This window comes from Poecilia reticulata, chromosome 7 (assembly GCF_904066995.2).
Source record: "Poecilia reticulata chromosome 7, P_reticulata-male-v2, whole genome shotgun sequence".
In the NCBI taxonomy this organism is placed as follows: domain Eukaryota; kingdom Metazoa; phylum Chordata; class Actinopteri; order Cyprinodontiformes; family Poeciliidae; genus Poecilia; species Poecilia reticulata.
The window spans coordinates 1,440,001-1,459,008 of NC_088836.1; the positions used below are offsets into that span (position 1 = coordinate 1,440,001).

General features: G+C 40.2%; 1 protein-coding gene across 3 annotated transcripts in view; it reads left to right on the plus strand.

Annotated features, from left to right (window-relative positions):
- The window catches only part of prex1 (phosphatidylinositol-3,4,5-trisphosphate-dependent Rac exchange factor 1), a 134,057-nt gene that overhangs the window by 70,176 nt on the left and 44,873 nt on the right, over positions 1 to 19,008 (plus strand). For all 3 annotated transcript variants that reach the window (XM_081608567.1, XM_081608565.1, XM_081608566.1), the window contains exons 13-19: positions 1,430 to 1,479; positions 3,320 to 3,395; positions 3,831 to 3,903; positions 7,884 to 8,029; positions 9,206 to 9,298; positions 12,976 to 13,124; positions 13,209 to 13,294. In XM_081608567.1, the coding sequence (XP_081464693.1) occupies positions 1,430 to 1,479; positions 3,320 to 3,395; positions 3,831 to 3,903; positions 7,884 to 8,029; positions 9,206 to 9,298; positions 12,976 to 13,124; positions 13,209 to 13,294 (673 nt within the window). The remainder of the gene's footprint in view (positions 1 to 1,429; positions 1,480 to 3,319; positions 3,396 to 3,830; positions 3,904 to 7,883; positions 8,030 to 9,205; positions 9,299 to 12,975; positions 13,125 to 13,208; positions 13,295 to 19,008) is intronic.

Sequence of the window (19,008 nt, forward strand, 5' to 3'; positions counted from 1 at the left end):
AGAAGTGGCAGACCCAAACAGTAACTTACAGCAGATATGTGAAAGGTAAAAAGACCTGAAATACGACACAATTAACTTTCCTCTTTGTCCCCAACATTGGTACCAGATTACGACTTTATCACAATCACACATTTATATTCTCTTTAAAAGATTTATCTGAAGAAATTGCAGTAATTTTCTAGTAATTTTCACCAAGTTAAAGTTTAAAGTTCTTTAAAAAACAAAATAGATTATATTTGGTTATACTCATCACATTAGAGTTACATTTTTTAACAATCAAACAGTAAAAACTCTTGTAAAAAATATTCATGTCTTGATCTTAAAACGAGATAAAAATAATTATCCAGAGCCAAACCCAAAACACAAAGTCTGAAGAAATATTCATGAAAACATGTTTGGCTCCATGGAAGCAAAGTATAAATACATGGAGTAAGAATGAAGACGTCTACAGTTACTTTAACATGAAATACTAGTTAACTTGACAAATACCTTTTACAGTGATTCAATCAGGGAATTATCAGGTAGAGTATTATTTCTGATTTAAGACTTTATTTTGTCTTGTTAAAACCAGAATTTAAGTTGTTGTTTTTTTAAATTGTAGTAGATGATATGATCTCTGGCTTTCAGATGAAGACCGATTGTGGATGAATGGTTTCAGGTGGACGGCCTGTCTTGGCAGGTTTGCAGTGATGTCATGACATAGAACAGTGTGACCTCAGGAAAACCTCTGAGGCTTTTATGAAATCTCTGGATTGACTCTGGGATTAAAGTGTTTCCTAATGAGAAAACTTCTGGTTGCTGCTGGTTTTATTGGATTTAATTTAGCACTAGGAGAGGAATAAATGCTACAGTACAGGGACATGCCACGCTCACAGGAAGCCATGCATCCTTTTCCTTTTGCTAATCATTACTTTAATACAGTGGTCCCCACAGTGGGTCCTGGAGGGCCGTCATCCTGCATGGTTTAGTTCCCTCCCTGGTGGTGGTAACAAGCTTTTCAGCAGGTCAATGTTCTTCTAATGAGCCATCATTGGATCCAGGTTCGTTAAACCAGGGAGCATGATGCAACTATCGTAACTCCACAAACACAAATGATGAAAAACAATACAATTTATAAAACCAGTCACATATAGTAACTGCATTTAATCATATTTTCACATTTGTTCATATTTATTGATACTGTCATTGATCAAACAGTGGAGAAGGTAATGATTATAGCATGGAACCAAAGGGGCTGTTGAGAAAGAGCTTCTCCCTCACCGTGAGCTAATCTAAACGTTAGAAACAAATGTGTGTTGTAGACTCTGAATCGATAACCTGAGGGAAAGTCGCTGCACTCCTCAGATCTCGCCTTGTGTTCATGATGGTACATGTCCATCCAAGGCGTGTGCCACCTGTGACTCAGCAGCGCTGTGCTCCTCTCTTACAGGGCGTCAGGCTGTACTGCCGCCTCCACAGCCTCCACACGCCCGTCATCAAGTAAGTACTTGCCCCCCTAATGCCCCCTCTCCTCTCCTCCCCCTTTCTATATGCTAATGTTTCTGCCCTCCAGGTGCACAGATGCATATTCATAGTCAGGGCTCACATTCACCCAGTTCAACCCTTTTCCTGCCAGGAATGACAGGCTGCATGATCTCTAATGTGACCTCTCCAGGTTTATGCTGTTCATGTTGGAATCTGTGACGGATTTTTTAAAAGACTTTAAATTAAAGAAGGTACTTAAAGGAAGCATATACTGTAAGATAAGGACTTTTAATTTTTACTGAATAGATGTAGATGAATTACTTCAGTTCATTTCTAATTTGAAGTGCAAAAACACATTTCATACTTTTGTTTTATTTCCTTGCTTTCATATGCATTAATACCAGATTAATTAAGATACATAAATTCATTTCTTCTTTATTTCTAAAAAATATCTGGTTCTGATCTGAATTATTTTAATATTAAAACTTCAATTAAATATTAAATGTGATACCTTGAAAGGCCTAATGATAATCTTGTAGACTTAAATTAGTCCTGTGAAAGTCTTTCCACACACACAGCCGCCATCTTGTCTGCTATCGTTGGCTCCATCGCTCACCGTCTGATTGAAAAGCTCAGGCTGCAAACAAAGAGGACAAATCCTATTAACACACAAAGGCAGCTCCTCTGCCAGCCTGCCGTTATGTAACAGGGTCTTTCTGTTCTTAATCTGCACTATATTGGTGCTGTAGCAGCAATTAATTAAAAGGTTTAGGTGATTTATTGATTAATGAATATTAATAATTATGAACCCTCTTCCTGCTTTATTAAGCTTTCAGTGTGATAAAGCTGCTTCTGATTTAATTTGTCTAATAATGAAGTATTCACTTATAAAATAATGACTTATGTTTCTTTTTTCCCTGTATTAAAGACTTTGTTCAAATATGCACTTCTTAGATATTGCATTTAATGTTAATTTTCAGTTTACAAATGAAGTGAGACAAAACTGACCAGTTTCTAGCAATTAGCATGGTTAGCATAGCTGGCTCGCTAAAGTTGTAGGCTCATTGGTAAGATTATCAAAAATGTTTCTCAATTTAAATCATTTTATGATGGGCACATTTTGAAAACTCTAAAGGACGGAACAGAGAAACTTTATCAGCTGAAAGTCTGAATGCACCTGAACAAAAGTCAGACGAACCAAAATGTAGCAGTAGCTACAGTTACCTTTTAAATAGTTTCTTACATCACTGCGTCCTATTTTAGTGCCTCAGTAGTTTCACTTTCAGTGTTCATTAACACAACCCGGTAGTCTCTGGTGTGTTCACTGATCAAAAAAAGATAGTATTTCTGAGTTTCGGCCCAGCTAGTCACTGTTTACAGTCAACTAACCTGACTAATATCCAATTTATGTGAATAGCTGATTTTTAGGTGCATTATTATTCTCTATTTTTGTTTGTTTTATTGTTTTGGTTGTTTAAACAAGTTAAAAAATCTTTTCTGAGCTACAAACGATGTTTGCAAACTGTCTGCACTTTTTATCACCATTGCAATAGGGTTAGGGTTCTTCACACCATTGCAGGTGTGAAGAACTTTGTGGATGCAATATTTTGCAGACTGTGATATTTCAAGTGTCCTTAATGCCTTTAATGGACCTTAAAGGACATTAAAGGTCTGTTGCTATACACACTGAAACACTGCAGTGTATAGGAGGTTCACCATCCATTCAGGAAAGAGGTTCAGGTTTGTTATACATCTGTTAGTAAACTTAATCATAAGAGTCAAGCTAAAAATGAATGTGTGATTTTACTCCATCTGCATTAAGGAATTATTGTTTTTCCTTTCGTTGCTCCTTCAGGGACAGAGACCACCATCTGAAAACCTTTAAATCTGTTTTGCCTGCTTGCAAACTGGTGGACTGGTTAATCTCACAGGTAAGCAGCAACTTCAACAAAGCAACAAGAAGGAACTGGACCTAAATTCAGGTTGATTCAGGATTTGTTTTAGGCTTTTTCATTTGTTTGTTCTTAAACTAATGGTTCTGTTTAGATTCAGTTGAAATGTTTCATTTTCCAGTTGAGTTTTTTTTATAAAGTCACTGGAAAGATTCAGTCAGGATGTGTTCTTTTGTTTGTTTGTTTTGGACAAATGACAGGGTACATTCATCTGTATAGTTTTGTGGAACAATGAAGGAGTTTCTTGCAGCAGAAGCAGTGTGTCTCTAAAAATGAGCTCTTTGATCAGCTATCTTAACATCTTTCTGCTGTGAATGCATACGGTGGTTTTCAGACATGCTTAGCCCAGGTGTTGCAGCTGCAGCCTGGCCTTTTGACTGACCCACTGACTGCGTCATTGGTTTGGTTTCCCAGGGAGACTGCTCCAACAGAGAGGATGCTGTGACACTGGGTGTGGGGCTCTGCAACAGTGGCTACATGCACCACGGTCAGTTCACTCCTCTACACACACATGCAGACCATTGCTGCCTCTTATTTAACACAGTGAATCATTTTACTATTGCACATCATCTCTCGTCCACTGTCCTTCCTTCTCTTATGCAAGCACTTGAAATTCATTCAGAAGTGTTTATGTTTCAAAGGTTGTCCAATAATCTCATCCCTGGTGCTGCTCTTCATTATCTGGTCCTGTATTTGCCCTCAGTCTGTTCTGCTGTCAACCTAAAGCAATTTCATCTTCGCCTGCCTTTTATATGCTGTATTTGTTTGAAGAAACGGACGGCATAAATCATAGCCAGTCTGATTTCTCACAGTCTTGCTGACCTCGATGTACTGCAGTGGGTTTGGTTCAAGGCCAGAATGTTGAATGTAAACAAGCCTCAGCAGTGTACCCTAACCAGAACCGTCTGGGTCAGACCCCTGAACGGAGACCGCTGCTTAGACCTCTAACTGACAGCTGTCGTATTCTTGGAACGGCGCAAAGAAGCACGAAGTGTCAGAATACTAAAGATGGGACATGATGAGAGCAATTCCTCATTTCCTAACTCAAACTGGGCAATTTAAAACAAGGTCAGTGTTGCTTATTCATATGACTGGGAAAAAACAGTTTTTAGTCATCTGTCATATCATCATATTTCACTGCACTAAGGAAGTTTAAGACTTCTCTGATTGTGGCTGTAATTATTTAGAAGATGTTTAGTGCTACTGTGCTTTATTTGTGTCGGTGTCAGGGATTATCTGGATTCTAGTGCCGATTAAACAAGCAATTTTTGCTTTGCAGGAAAACGTAGGTCTTGTTGACTTTGTGGAGTTCACTGGCAGTGGGAAAGCAAACAGACAGGATGTAGGATTTACAGTCATCTATGCTACATGAAAACTTTTGAATTGAATCCTTCCAGTGCCTTGGTCTACGTTGTTGTTATTTGCCACAGCGGTACATCTTGGTCTCCTTGCTTCCCGGCTCGCTGCTGTCGTAACTGTTTGACATCGTCCATGTTGTTTGGTGCACCTTTATATATAACAATGTGAAAACCAGATGAAGCTGTGAATTTTTTCTCATCCATCATCCATCTGAATCATTATTCTATCTGGGTTTAAAGTACCTTTAATGTCAGCAAACACACAGCTGGTTGATGAAAGCCTCAGAGATTTGTAGGAGACAAACATTATCACAAAGAACAAAAACAGAAACACAGCAGGACGTTCTGGACAAGTTTAAAGCAGGATTAGGTCATCTCATTCAGATCTGTTCAATCCATAAATTAAAAATAGAAATGTTTCCCACAAATGTAAGCCTACTAAGACATTACCTTCCACCAAAACTAACAAACAAGATCAGGAAACTTAAACAGCTGGAGGACTAGTTGATAATCTGTAGACACGACAAACATCAGATCTACTCCACATAAAAGTAGCTCTTAATGGAAGAGAGGCAAAATGAAACAGAAGGTCATAAAAAGTGTTTACAGTTTTCCACGAGGAACAGGGCAAACGTGTGAGAGAAGGCACTCTGGTCAAATGTTTTCACACTTGCACGTGATTTCCAAGTGTGTGTGCATTTGCGTGTGTGCGTGTTCGCGTGCGTGCATGTGTGTGTGGGCGTGTGTGTGCACGTTCGGGTGTCGCTTGTTTCTAGCAGTTTCTGAACCAGCTTTCTTTTCAGTTAAGTAGGTAGCGTAAAGGTATTAAAGGCTCCCAGTCTTTATGAGTCACAGGAAATAACTCATATTCAGAAATGGTTTGTGTTGGAGTGTGGCCATTCTGACAGGGTGTGGTGTGAGGGTGTGTTTAGTTTGTCTTTGGGTGGAAGATGTTCTCCAAATCTCTGAACAACTTGCTACCTAAGTGCTCAGATTTGCTTGATTTAGTCGCCTTAAAGGGCCAGACGCCTGGATACAAATTCAGTTACACTGTTAGTAAAATACATTTCACACGTGAACCAGAGAAAGTAGTTTAGTTCTCTGCAGTTAGAGGTGTGTTGTTGTATAACACAGCTAATGCTGCTGCTCAGTATAAATTGGTACCCATGGAAACATCAGGCTCTTGGTTCGAAGCTGATAAAAAGAATCTGAACGTCTGACCAACCATCGGTTGGTAATCGTTTGCATGTTGGTGTTCCTGCTAAAGCCTGAATATCCCCAATTTGGTTCTTTGGCCATTTTATTGCAGCCTTGGGGTTTTCCCTGACTGGGAACGAGAATACAACCTGCTGAATGTGACAGGTAGCCAATCAGAAAGCGCGGTGACGTAAGAACAGAGGGGAATCCCAAACAGCGGACATATCACGCAACTGAGAGTCCGGTGGATATCGGACATGTGGAAATGTTTATGTGTGGAGGTCATTATTATATATGTTTATTAGTTTATTCAGTTAAAAATGTTAACTATGAAAAAACAGTCACCTCCAAATCATAGTGCAGCAAATAGAGCAGCTGCTCCTGTTGTCTTTTATCCACCGCCTTTTCTTTTTGTTACGTCTTTTATCTCTTAAAATGACTCCACAAACTATCACTATTGCTTCTACATCATCATCCGTGTTTGGTTATTCTAAATTCTCGCTATGTTTTGGGTTTTACTGGATTATCCTCTGGAATCGGGATGTTCGTGACTGGAATCGGTTCGTGTTGCTCCTGCCTTGGAGACATGAACCGATCGAACCTGTTGGACTTTTATCAGCTCTGTGGTCACAGAGGTTTGGAGAATCGGCCGACAATTCTTAAATCTTTCCGTCTAAACCAGACTTAAGACTCACAAGCTCTACTCATCTCTTCTCGACCACTGCCTAAACCCTCTCTGACTCTGGTCGCTATGGTAACGTTTACATATCCCTTCAAAATACGATACAGATGTGCCACAAAAACGAACATTTTACTTTTGTGAAAATTGTAACTCACGATACTGACTAACGGAGCCCTGAGCTTGTTTCTCTGCAACGAGACGGTCCCATCTGGGAATGATGGGAGACAATAACACCCGAAGTGTTGCTTATATCCACAGCCTGCTTGGTCTCTACGTGGTGAAGCAGTTTGAAGCTTCATTGCCTCATTAGCAGCCGGTCGCCGCATGTTACGCAGAGCGGCTTGTAATGTAGGACTCACCTACCGGTCCGGGATAAATCCATTCTCCTGTCTCTTCTCTGGGCCTTTTCCCCTTTGCAAAGAAACTTTCCAAAGACATCTGATCTGTTTCTTACTCATTTTGCTGCTTGTGGCTCAATGTTGGCGCGCAAGTAACCGAGAGATTCCGGTTAAAGGATTTTCAAAATAAAAGATCCTCCAGACTCAAATAATACATAAAACGGAAATATTTAATTATTTCTTACACGGCCCGGTGCCAATTGGTCCATGGACCGGTACCGGTCCACGGGCCGGGGGTTGGGGACCACTGCAGTAAACAACATTAGAATTTCATTAAGATACTTTTGGCAGGATTTTGAATGTTTTTGTTGAGTTCAGGCTCCTGGGCTTGAATTAGCATTAGCCGTGTGCGCTCACCTGTCTGAGGTGCCCCATGTGTTAAAGCAACTCTCTACCCAAGTGCGCTCTAACACACACACACACACACACACACACACACACACACACACACACGCATACACATGCGCGCACACACACACACACACACGCGCACACGCACACACACACACACGCGCACACACACACACACACACACACACACACACACACACACACACACACAGCAGATATCTGTTTGTGCTTTCTGGAGAGCTTTCCAGGCTGTTACCCAGATGTGTTTTGACTCCAGATGTTTCAGATGAACATCATGGTTTTATGACCTAATTGACCAATGCCCTCTCTGTTTTGAAGTTTCCCTATTTCTACAGTACATCACATTTTAGAGCTTTTGGTTTTGCTGTAGATTCAGCCAATACATGCTGAGAGATGTGCATACAGTCTGTTACTGATTTTTTTATACTCATGCGTGCTCCTCTTCCTTTTCGTCCCTCAGTTTTGGAGAAGAGTGAGTTTAAAGATGACTCGCAGTTCTTCCGTTTCTATGCTGATGAAGAAACGGAGGGAACCGGCACCAAGAGCAAGCAGCTGCAGCGAAATGACTTCAAACTCATAGAAAACATCCTGGCCAAGTCCCTGGTGGTGAGCCTTCAGGATTTTACATTTACACACAAATTGTAGAAATTCTCTCTCTGCTCAGATTGTGATATCTGCACCATCTGGAACATATATAGATATACGTATATGCTAATAATAAAATGACTGAACACATCTCAAGAACAATAAACCTGGCAGGCAGATGTTCCACTTCACTGCGTTTATCTCCTCCCTTATAAACACATATAACATTGTTTTAGTTGGAAACAATGAGGTTTCATGTATCTGAGGTAAAAACAGGCCACAGTTTTTCTGCAAACATTCGGCTACACTCCTCAGATAAAAGTGTGCATGTGTGTAATCACATTATCATCAGCTGCATTTTCCTGGATGAATCCTCTGTTCCTTTGACTCTGAGAAAACCATAAACCTGAGGCGGACTCAAAGCCTGTGTTTACCTACCTGTGTTTGTCTCTGTACGAAAGCAGCTGATCAGTGAAGGCCTCACAGGTTTGTTAAGAGGACACTGGACAAACAGGAAGACAAAGCAGTTATGTAAGAATTTTCAGAGCTTTTAACATCATAACACAAATGAATTTACCAGGTAAAATGAGGTCAGCCAGCAGCTCCAGCAGACTGCTTTTATTCTAGTTGGTGCAAGAGAAAGGGACTTGTTTATCCAGCGGAAGCGTACAGGCATAGCCAGCGTCTCTTTCCACGTCCAATGTTGGAAGCAGTCATGCTATCTGGCCTTCCATGAGAAGTGGAAACGGCTTTGACTTGATTAGTGGAACCAATCCCCCCTCTGCTCTTGCCCCGTTACTGAGGCGAAGTGCAGGAACTCTTTATTTACCGCAGTCATCTCCTCTGATACAACAAAGGAGATCGCCATCTTATCAGGGCTGTGCAGCAGGAAGAAAGCCCAGCAGCAGCAGCAGACGCTAATGGAGGACCTAATGGGTTTTGACGATGACGGTCTCAATTCATGGGGTGGTGGGGGCCAGGAGACATGTGTGATGAGGAGAGCCAAGAACATCTTCGGATGTGAAACTCCCGACAGGAGGAGGAGAAAATCCCAAAAATCTCAAAGGATTTTATGTTAACATGTGGATTTATGTAGATGTGACACTTTTTGGGAAAAGGGGGCAAACTTTAGCAAAAGTGTAGAAAAAATATTTGTCACGCAATGAAGCAGTATAAATGTTTCTGTCTGTGTGCCAGATTCACCCTGAGGAGGAAGACTACGGCTTCGAGATTGAGGAGAAAAACAAAGCCATTGTGGTGAAATCTGTCACCAGGGGCTCCCACGCAGAGGTAACACACACACATACACACACACACAGAGATAACATACACACACACACACACACACACAGAGGTAACACACACACACTCAGACGCTCTTCCTGCCACAAGGCGTTCGTTCCAGTTAGTTATGGTCGTCCTCTGTTCTGACAGCGGTTGTCAGTCTCCTGCTCTTCTCTAATTGGCTTCAGAATCGTTGCCCAGATGACAAAACACACATTTGTGTTTTACTGTATGAAATAAATTTTTTATTAAAATAAAAAAGAGCCACTTTTCTTTGAAATTGATGGAGCGTACTTGTTTTCTTTAAATGTTTGCTGTCTGAATTGATCAATCTGACTATAAAACAAACTTTTGTATTGTCTGAAATAATTTACTTGAAATCAGTAATCAGTTTCTGTATCCACTGGGCCTAAAAGGTCATTTTGTCACAGTAATGCCAAAAACACCAAGTACATAATGTCTAATTGTTAAAGGGGCATTGTTTTGTAAAATTGACCTCTTCTTTGAGCTTTACACCATGTTACAAAGTTATTCCTTCATTATAAACAAATCTGGAGTGTTGCTTTGATTATTTCATGCCTGTTTGAGAAATCCTTTAATCTCCTTGGCAACCATATAGCTGGGTGCCTAAGCGCTTGCTGTCACCAAACATCACCTTCCCTGCATCTCATCCTGGAAGCTTCAGCCTCACAGAGCAGCTCCTCCCCCACTCAGCTCCTTCAGACTAGCCTGCAGCAATTAGGAAACCCCTGGCGGAACTGTTTCTGCTTCGAAGAATGTTTGTAAATGGCTTAACACAGAAATGTTGTTATGAGGCTGAGTGTTGCTAAGAACAGGAGCTTCTTAAAGAGACAGAGACTTAATTTTAAGGGGTTTACTTACGAAGTTAAGTTTCTTTTAAGTTCTGTTTGATATATGCGGCATTTAACAGTTACTGGATTGTGCTGCAAAATGGCCCAAAGTACCTGGAAGACACATAAGGAAACAGTTTTCCAAATTTCTTAAAAATAAAATCTGATGTGGTGTGTATTTGTGTTTATCTCCTCTACTCTGATGCTGCTGTTCAATCTGACCAATCACATGACTAACTAGCAGAGGTGTGACCAAGTCACTGTGTTGAAGGTCTCAAGTCTCTGTCCTCAAGTCGAGTCAAGTCTCAAGTCAAGAACCTTTAATTTCAAGTCATTTCAAGTCGTTTTTGTCTCTTGCTACGCACACATACATACATTAGGAGAGAAGAGAAACAGAGGGACGGTCTGCGCATATTGATACGGAATGAGTGAAATTAATTAATGACGCCACTTTATAAATAATGTGTTTTACATTTTAAGACTTTGAGTAAAAAATATCAAGTCTTTTCAAGTAAACAGCTTCAAGTCGAGTCAAGTCCCAAGTCAATGGCATGAAAGTCAAAGTCAAGTCCGAGTCTTTGAGCATTTTTTCAAGTCAAGTCTCAAGTCTGATTTTAACGACTCGAGTCCAAGTCATGTGACTCTAGTCCCCACCTCTGCTAACTAGGAAAGGAGAGGTGAAGTTTATTTGTTGAGCACGTTTCAGCCACAAGGCAGTTCAGTTTTTTAGATCATAAACACATCATAAGTAACCGGTTATGAGATCTAGTCAAAGACCAGTCGAGAGGCCGATGATGAAGTTGCAGAGATCTTTGGCTCAGTTGGGAGAATCCGTCGTCATGACAGCTATTAGATGCATAAATCTCAAACATGGCATTTGTGTTTGGCGTTTGTGCAAATAAGCAGACACTTATTTGCAGAGTCATAAAGAGGAGACAGAAAACATGTGGAAGGAGGTCAGATGAAACCAAATCTGAAGTTTGTGGTTATGTTTGAGACACAATGGGGAAAACATTTAAGGGTTTGATGAAGATCCTTACAAAGTACTGCACACTGTTTATCACCTATAATCCAGTTTTACATTCTCTATCCTTTCAGCTGTCCTCTGCTGGGCTGTCCTATTTAACACCATGAAACCTCCTGGCTGCTCCAGCTCCTTCCTTCTCCTTCCTCCTTCTCCTGCTCATGTGTTTTTAGCCCTCCTTCCCCCCGCAGTAACAGGATCGCTGATTGTGACTCGGCCTGTGTGCCAGAGGAGAGAATGAAGCTCAGCTGATTCCCATGGGGCTGTGAAAGGGGCTGACACACACGCACGCACATGCACACACTGAGGTCTTTCACTATACGATGCTATAATAGAAAGTCACGTGTAGTCCGGCTCCCATGCTGTGTAATCACATACATCCTCTCCTCGTCCAAGGGGCCGCGGCTCCTTCCCGTTGCCATGGCATCCACGCCGGGCTGCGGTCCAGAGTCGGGGTGTGTGGCTTGGCCCCGACCGGATCCGTTCCTGGGACACTGGGCTCCCTCAGTGCCACGGACAGAGGCGGCATTATTCTGACAACGTGACTGAAGATGTGAGAGACGAGATCGTTGGTTGACATGCAGCCATCTGAACGAAGGACTGCCTGGAAGAGCAAAACATGCAACTGTTACTGCGCTGTTGCATGCTTCCAATCTGTGTAAAGGTTAACTTGACCCGGTGAAGGCCGTAGACTCAAAGAAGACGATCACACTGAAAACATGTAGGGTAGGGCCCAGCATTTATCAGTTATCATGAAAACTTCCTCGTCATGAAAAGACTTTTGATTTATTACTGTCAAGATGCGTTTCAGTTATTGAAGGTAAATAAAAAAAATACTTTTTAAAGTAAGTGGCATCTTGAAGAAGTCTGTTGCAAATGGGAATATTTTTTCAAATCTGTTTGTGGTGCCATACAGTTATCAAAAAAATTAGTAATAAGTAGTTTTTTTTTAAAACCATAATACGTATCAGTATCACAACAGTGCCATAAAATATTGCGACAACGTTCTTAGTCCATATTGCCACTCCTATTTATTCTAATTTTTAAAACTGTGAGCTGTGAGTTTGGTGTGGAAATGTGTGCAAATCCATCCAGCAGTAACCAGATGTGCAGTGCAATCATATTAATCTTGACATGCACTTCCTGTATGAAAACACAACTTTCTGTACCTGCTTAGTCCTGCATACTTGATTTTTGTCTCTTGCTCTCTGTAGCTTGGTTCTGCTCCACTCTTTTCACGCTCAACATGCCGAACACTGCAAAACATACTGCACTGCAAAAACACAATAACCAAGGATTTTTAGCTAATTTGTAGTACAAATATCTTCATGCACTTGAAATAAGACAAAGCTAGCAGTGAACTTTTATGCAAGATGAAGGAGCTTGTTTTAGTCAAGAACACCTGAATATTGATAAGAAAAAGAAAGTTTTCGTCCCCCTGATGGATTACTTTTAGCTTATAATGTTGAAAAAATATTTTACTATAAGTGAAAAAATCTGCCAGAGGATCAAAACAAACTTTCATATCTTGCAGAAAAATTCCTAGTAAGCTAATTTTGTTTTAATTTTAATTTCAAGTTGAGACAGAGATTTTCACTAGAAACTAGACAAAAATACTTTTTGTGTTTTTGACTAGTCAGGGAAAAACTTGCCTCACATGGAGGAAAATCAGCTGAGGTCTTGCTGTGGCAGGCCGTTTGTAAACTAAGTGTGATTCATCTGAATCTCTTCTGAACAACGCTTTGAAAGACACAGAGGAAAGCTGCAAGCTATAAAAAGAGCCTTCTGTCTCCTGTCTGTCCTCCCAGATGGCTGGCCTGCAGGTGGGCAGGAAGATCTACACCATCAACGAGGACCTGCTGTTCCTCCGGCCCTTCTCCGAGGTGGAGGCCATGATCAACCAGGCCTTCTGCATACGACGCTCTCTGCGGCTGCTGGTCGCCACCAAAGCCAAGGAGTGAGTGCCATGAATCAATCAGGTGAACGTGTTTAGCAGACACCAAGCACAAGCTGTCCTGACTCGTCCTTTTTCCTTGTCTAGGATTGTGAAGATCCCTGATAACCCAGAAAGCCTCTCCTTCATGCTGTCCGGGTCAGAACCGCCACACGTCCACGCTGTGAGGAAAGGTGAGACCAGCTGGAGGAGACTAAGAGATTCCAGACTGACCTGTTTCTGAGATGTTGGGGCAAAATGTCAGAGTGATGCAGATGCTGGTGGTGGGAATGAGAGAAAATGTAAAAAAAAATATATCAAGGCGTAGAAAAACTTTAGTGAGACCTTATGGGATTTATTTCAAAAGCTCTGAAGGTGCAGTCTTTATTTCCAACAAACAGTCATCCACATGTAGTCGGATATCTGGGAAAATGAATAGATTTTTAAACATACCAGCCTGTGGGTCTGGCATGTTTAAAACAACACTTGGGCGGATTTGTTCGGATTCATGTGGATAAAAACTTTTCTGAAACCAATCCAGAGTGTACAATATTACTTTTTTTCAAATGACATGGCAGAGATATTTCTTTTTATAAAGATTACCAAGCCTAGGACTTTGATCAAACACTCAGGATTCATACATGAATTTAGTTTCTTTTGTGATATCAGTGCCAGAAAATATAATAAATATGTTTATGTTGGCAAAATGACAAATAATTCAGAGAGACCATGGATGATAAGTGAGGTAACTGTTGTGTCTAAATATCTGTTACCCTCTGTTTTTAATTTTATGGGCACCTGTTGACCAGATGACTTTCTCTGCGTTTTAACTCTTCTGTCGTTGGTCTTTTATGTAATCACACGCACGTGCTTCATGAAACCACTTATCTTTCTAATCTCAACCCTCTTTACAGCTTCTTACCTACATATTTACACTCCTTAGAATGACTGAAAGTGGAATAAAGAGGGATTTACTGTATGACTTGAGCAGGGGTGAAAGTAGGGGGGTACGGTCGGGTACCGCTACCCCTAAAAGATTTAGCAGGGGTATGCAGTACCTGCAAGAGAGGGGAGCGGCTGTCTGCTGTAAAGAATCAATGGGTTCACTGTGCAGCCGTGACTGATTAGTTTTTCAAGAACAATCTAAAACACGACTTAATCAGTTAATGAATACCTTTTTTCTCATTTCATATTGTTTCTGAACTGTTCATGCTTTTCTAGAGCAGGGCTGCAACACGTCGATCGCAAAGGTTTTGAGTCTCAGCATGAGGTGACAAACTGAACGCAGCCAGGAGGCTGAGAGCAGCACGTCCTCAAAAACTTTGTAACTTTATTAAAGAACGTGTTCAAATTAATGACACAACAAAAATAATAATCTCAGTAATTATTGTTTCAACAAGGTGTTGCGCAATTCTGTGCGTTTCAGTTCCATTACCAAAATAACTAGCAGAGGAGAAGTTTAAAATGAACTAATCAACCACTGCTGTGTTCATGAAAGTGCTTATTAATAATTGCAAAATAAATATCAAGCCTGAAAAGTAATCTCTGCTTGGCTTGTGGAGCGCAGGCAGTTACCATGGCAGCGGGTGTGCTTAAATGACAGAGAGTAAAAAGGTGCGAGTGGTTTTGAGTTGATCACCTTTTCGGGTTGTATGTTTCATTAAGTATTTAACAAACAAATGGCTTCTACCGTGATAATTCTGTGAAATTAAATTAATTGTCTAATATTTTAAAAAAAAATAGTTTGGTGCTCTCTGGCATCTCGCTTTGAGCTCAGAGTCTGAGAGGCTTTTCCTCTATCAAACTTTTATTTATTTTTTTGCCTCTTATTTAGTGGAAATATTGATGTTGATGAGACTTAATGATAACCTTTTTGAGCGCTATTATATTACTGACGCTCAGAGGAAACCACTGCGCATGTGCTTGGAGCTCCGCCTGCGAGAAAAGGTGGAGGCGATGGGTGACAACAGACACTAAGTCACGTTATTGCTTGGATTTTACGGCGCCACCATAAGTCCCGGAACTTCACATTTTAACGGAAAAAAAGAGCAACGAGACTTGGATGTAACGAGTAACGAGACAGTTTTGTAGAAATGTAGTGAAGTAGAAAGTACAGATACTTACTGTAAAATGTAGTGGAGTAAAAGTAGAAAGTATCCATTATTAAATCTACTTAAGTAAAGTACAGATACACGAGAACTGTACTTAAGTACAGTAACGAAGTACTTGTACTTCGTTACTTCCCACCACAGTGACAAAGACTATTATTTATATGTAATTCTTTCATTAGTAAGATACATCCCAAATCTTCCATTTTTGTTTTGAACGTTTCATAAAGACACGATGTGAGGAAGAAGAAGGAGAATCTATAAAGAGAGACGGATTCACTGCAGCACGGATGAATCTCATATCGGATTTTGGACTCAATCTCAGCTGCTGAATCTCTGAAGCTAGAACTCGTCTGCTGAAAAACATCTATATATATCTATACAGGTCCTTCTCAAAAAATTAGCATATTGTGATAAAGTTCATTATTTTCCATAATGTAATGATAAAAATTAAACTGTCATATATTTTAGATTCATTGCACACCAACTGAAATATTTCAGGTCTTTTATTGTTTTAATACAGATGATTGGGGGAGATGAGGGGGGCAGAGACGCGGCGGCAGCGTGTCTGTTGGTCTGTGTTACCCAGAAAGCAGTTGGGCACAATATCGCAACACCGTAGGTGAAACAATGACTGGGGCCAGGCACGTGCAGAGGGAGGGGCTGGGGTTGCTTGAGCACCTGCCCTTTTTGCCCCAAAGTGCCCTTTTGGTCAATTTTTATTTTTATTTTATTTTTTTTTTTGTATTATTATTTTCTAAGCCCCCTTCTGACACATAACATGTACTAAAATTATTTTATTATTTTTTTGTACAACATAATAAGCCCTCTGGTCACCTTGTTACCTTTGACCTTTTGCCCGTGACACAGTTGCCTCTCTCACAGTGAGATAAAGCGGCTAACTGGAGCTCAACGTAGCGAACGTTCCAGATTACAAAACAGTTTTTGGTGAATTTTAAAAAAAACGTTTTTGGTGAATAAAGTGGAGTAGACTTGCTGCTTGTCAGATGACGGAAAACGTTAAAATATCATTTCTGCTTCAGCTCGGAGTCGCGGTTTAAGCAGAGAGGTAATGAAATACAACAGACACTGACAGGCCTCTGCGTCTGCCTTTCTCTGAAGAACTACTGAGCGGGAGGAGACAGCCAGGTGAGGAGAAACTGTTCTTATCTATCTATTCAGTATTTTTATCATACAGACATTAGGCTGTTGTTGTTGTGCTATTAGCTAGCTGCTAGCTAACAACTTTGTTAGCAAAGCTAGATAACTAAAAAGCTTCTTCCCTGTATCTTTAATGATATCAGTCATTCTTTAGTATTTATTATGCAATAGGGGCACATCGCCCATCCAAAACCGATCATCTCCATAATGGATATATGTCCGATCATCTAATTTCCTTTGCTGCATAATGTACATTTCATTTATTCCAGCATTAGGTAAATGTATCTAGAAGGAGAATAACACTTAAATAAAAGTCCAACAAGGTTATTCATTTAGAATTAAAAATAACTCACCCTGAATTACCATGATAGATATAATGAATGTAATAAAAGTGACATTAATGAAGGGGAAAAAACTCATCCAGACTTTAAGTTTAGGGTTCACACAGTATGAAGTTACATTTTTTCCCAATTATTCAATGGAGGAAAAAATTTACCTCAGTTAAGTAAAATAAAATTGTAATCAAAACTTTTGGAATTGATGATTTCTTTTTTTTTAAAAACAAATCGTTTTCTTTAAAAAACTTTTTTAAATTAAATAACTAATTTTTGTCTTGTGAACATAAAAAGTTATTTGCCAAACATAAACTTTTATTTGCACACATCAGAAATCTTTTGTTGTGATTTTAGGCCCCGCCCACAACGTCATGTGAGAATCACAAGCAAAACTTTGAGTCAAATAAAAACTTAGAATATTAAGAAAAGATTTCTGACATGCAAAATAAGTTTGTTTTGCAAAAAACATGCACTTCATCAGACGAATGTGATTTAAATGTTTAAAAAAGTTTTTTTAAGCAAAACTCAGTAGGTTTTCTCATGGTGACATGCATTAACAATTGATTTTTTTTTTCTGCAGTTCCACGTTAAAGTTTGATGCAGCTCTGCTTTCATCTTCATCTCCACTTCAGCAAACAGGCAGATCTTTTTATAGATTACAGTCACTAAAAGGTTGCTTTGTGCTGTTGTTTATATTTTTAATAGTGTAATTATGTAAAGACAAAATATGTCTGGTGGTCCAGCTCTAATTTACATATCTTGCTAAATTGCCGGTTTGAATATTGCAAAACTTTCCCATAACAAAATGCAGAAAGAAATTACTAATAAAATATCTTACATAGGCATAGTGTTATGCTCTATATGGAGATGTTTGTTAGCTTTGATTGTATATGTCACATTTTTGTAATTTATCATTGTTTATTAAACTCTGAAAGCTGAGAGGCTTTGTTAATATTCTGTCCTAGAATATGGTTAGATGGGCCCTTTTTTTGAGCACCTGCCCCTTTAGTGGTCTCTGCACGGGCCTGACCGGGGCAGCCTACTATATAAAGCAGTGGTCCCCAACCCCCGGTCCGTGGACCAATTGGTACCGGGCCACGCAAGAAATAGTGAAATATTTCCGTTTTATGTATTATTTGAGTCTGGAGGATCTTTTATTTTGAAAATCATTTAACCGGATTCTCTCGGTTACTTGCGCGCCAACATTGAGCCCACAAAGCAGCAAAATGAGTAAGAAACAGATCAGATGTCTTTGGAAAGTTTCTTTGCAAAGGGGAAAAGGCCCAGAGAAGAGACGGGAGAATGGATTTATCCCGGACCAGTAGGTGAGTCCAACATTACAAGCCCGCTCTGTGTAACATGTGGCGACCAGCTGCTAATGAGGCAATGAAGCTTCAAACTGCTTCACCACGTAGAGACCAAGCAGCCTGTGTATATAAGCAAGACTTCGGGTGTTATTGTCTCTCATAACTCCCAGATGGGACCGTCTCGTTGCAGAGAAACAAGCTCAGGGCTCCCGTTAGTCAGTATCGTGAGTTACAATTTTCACAAAAGTAAAATGTTCGTTTTTGTGCCACATCTGTATCTTATTTTGAAGGGATATTTAAACGTCACCATAGCGACCAGAGTTGGAGCGTTTGGGCAGTGGTCGAGAGGAGATGAGTAGAGCTTGTGAGTATTAAGTCTGGTCTAGACGGAAAGATTTAAGAATTGTCGGCCGATTCTCCAAACCTCTGTGACCACAGAGCTGATAAAACTCCAACAGGTTCGATCGGTTCTTGTCTCCAAGGCAGGAGCAACACGAACCGATTCCAGTCACCAACATCCCGATTCCAGAGGATAATCCAGTAAAACCCCCAACATAGCGGGAATTTAGAATAACCAAACACGGATGATGATGTAGAAGCAATAGTGATAGTTTGTGGAGTCATTTTAGGAGATATAAAATGTAACAAAAAGAAATGATGGTGGATAAAAGGCGACGGGAGCAGCCGCTCTATTTGCTGCACTATGATTTTGAGGTGAATATGTTTTTTCATAGTTAACATTTTTAACCGAATACACATAATAATGACCTTTAGATTTAATAATAAACATTTCCACATATCATCTCCGATACCCATCGGACCCAGTTGCTCGATATGTCAGCTGTTTGGGATTCCCCTCTGTTCTGACGTCACCGCGCTTTCTGATTGGCTACCTGTCACATTCAGCAGGTCATATTCTCGTTCCCAGTCAGGGAAAACCTGCGATAAAAACTTCAAGACAACCCAAATTGGGTATATTCAGGATTTAGCGGGAACA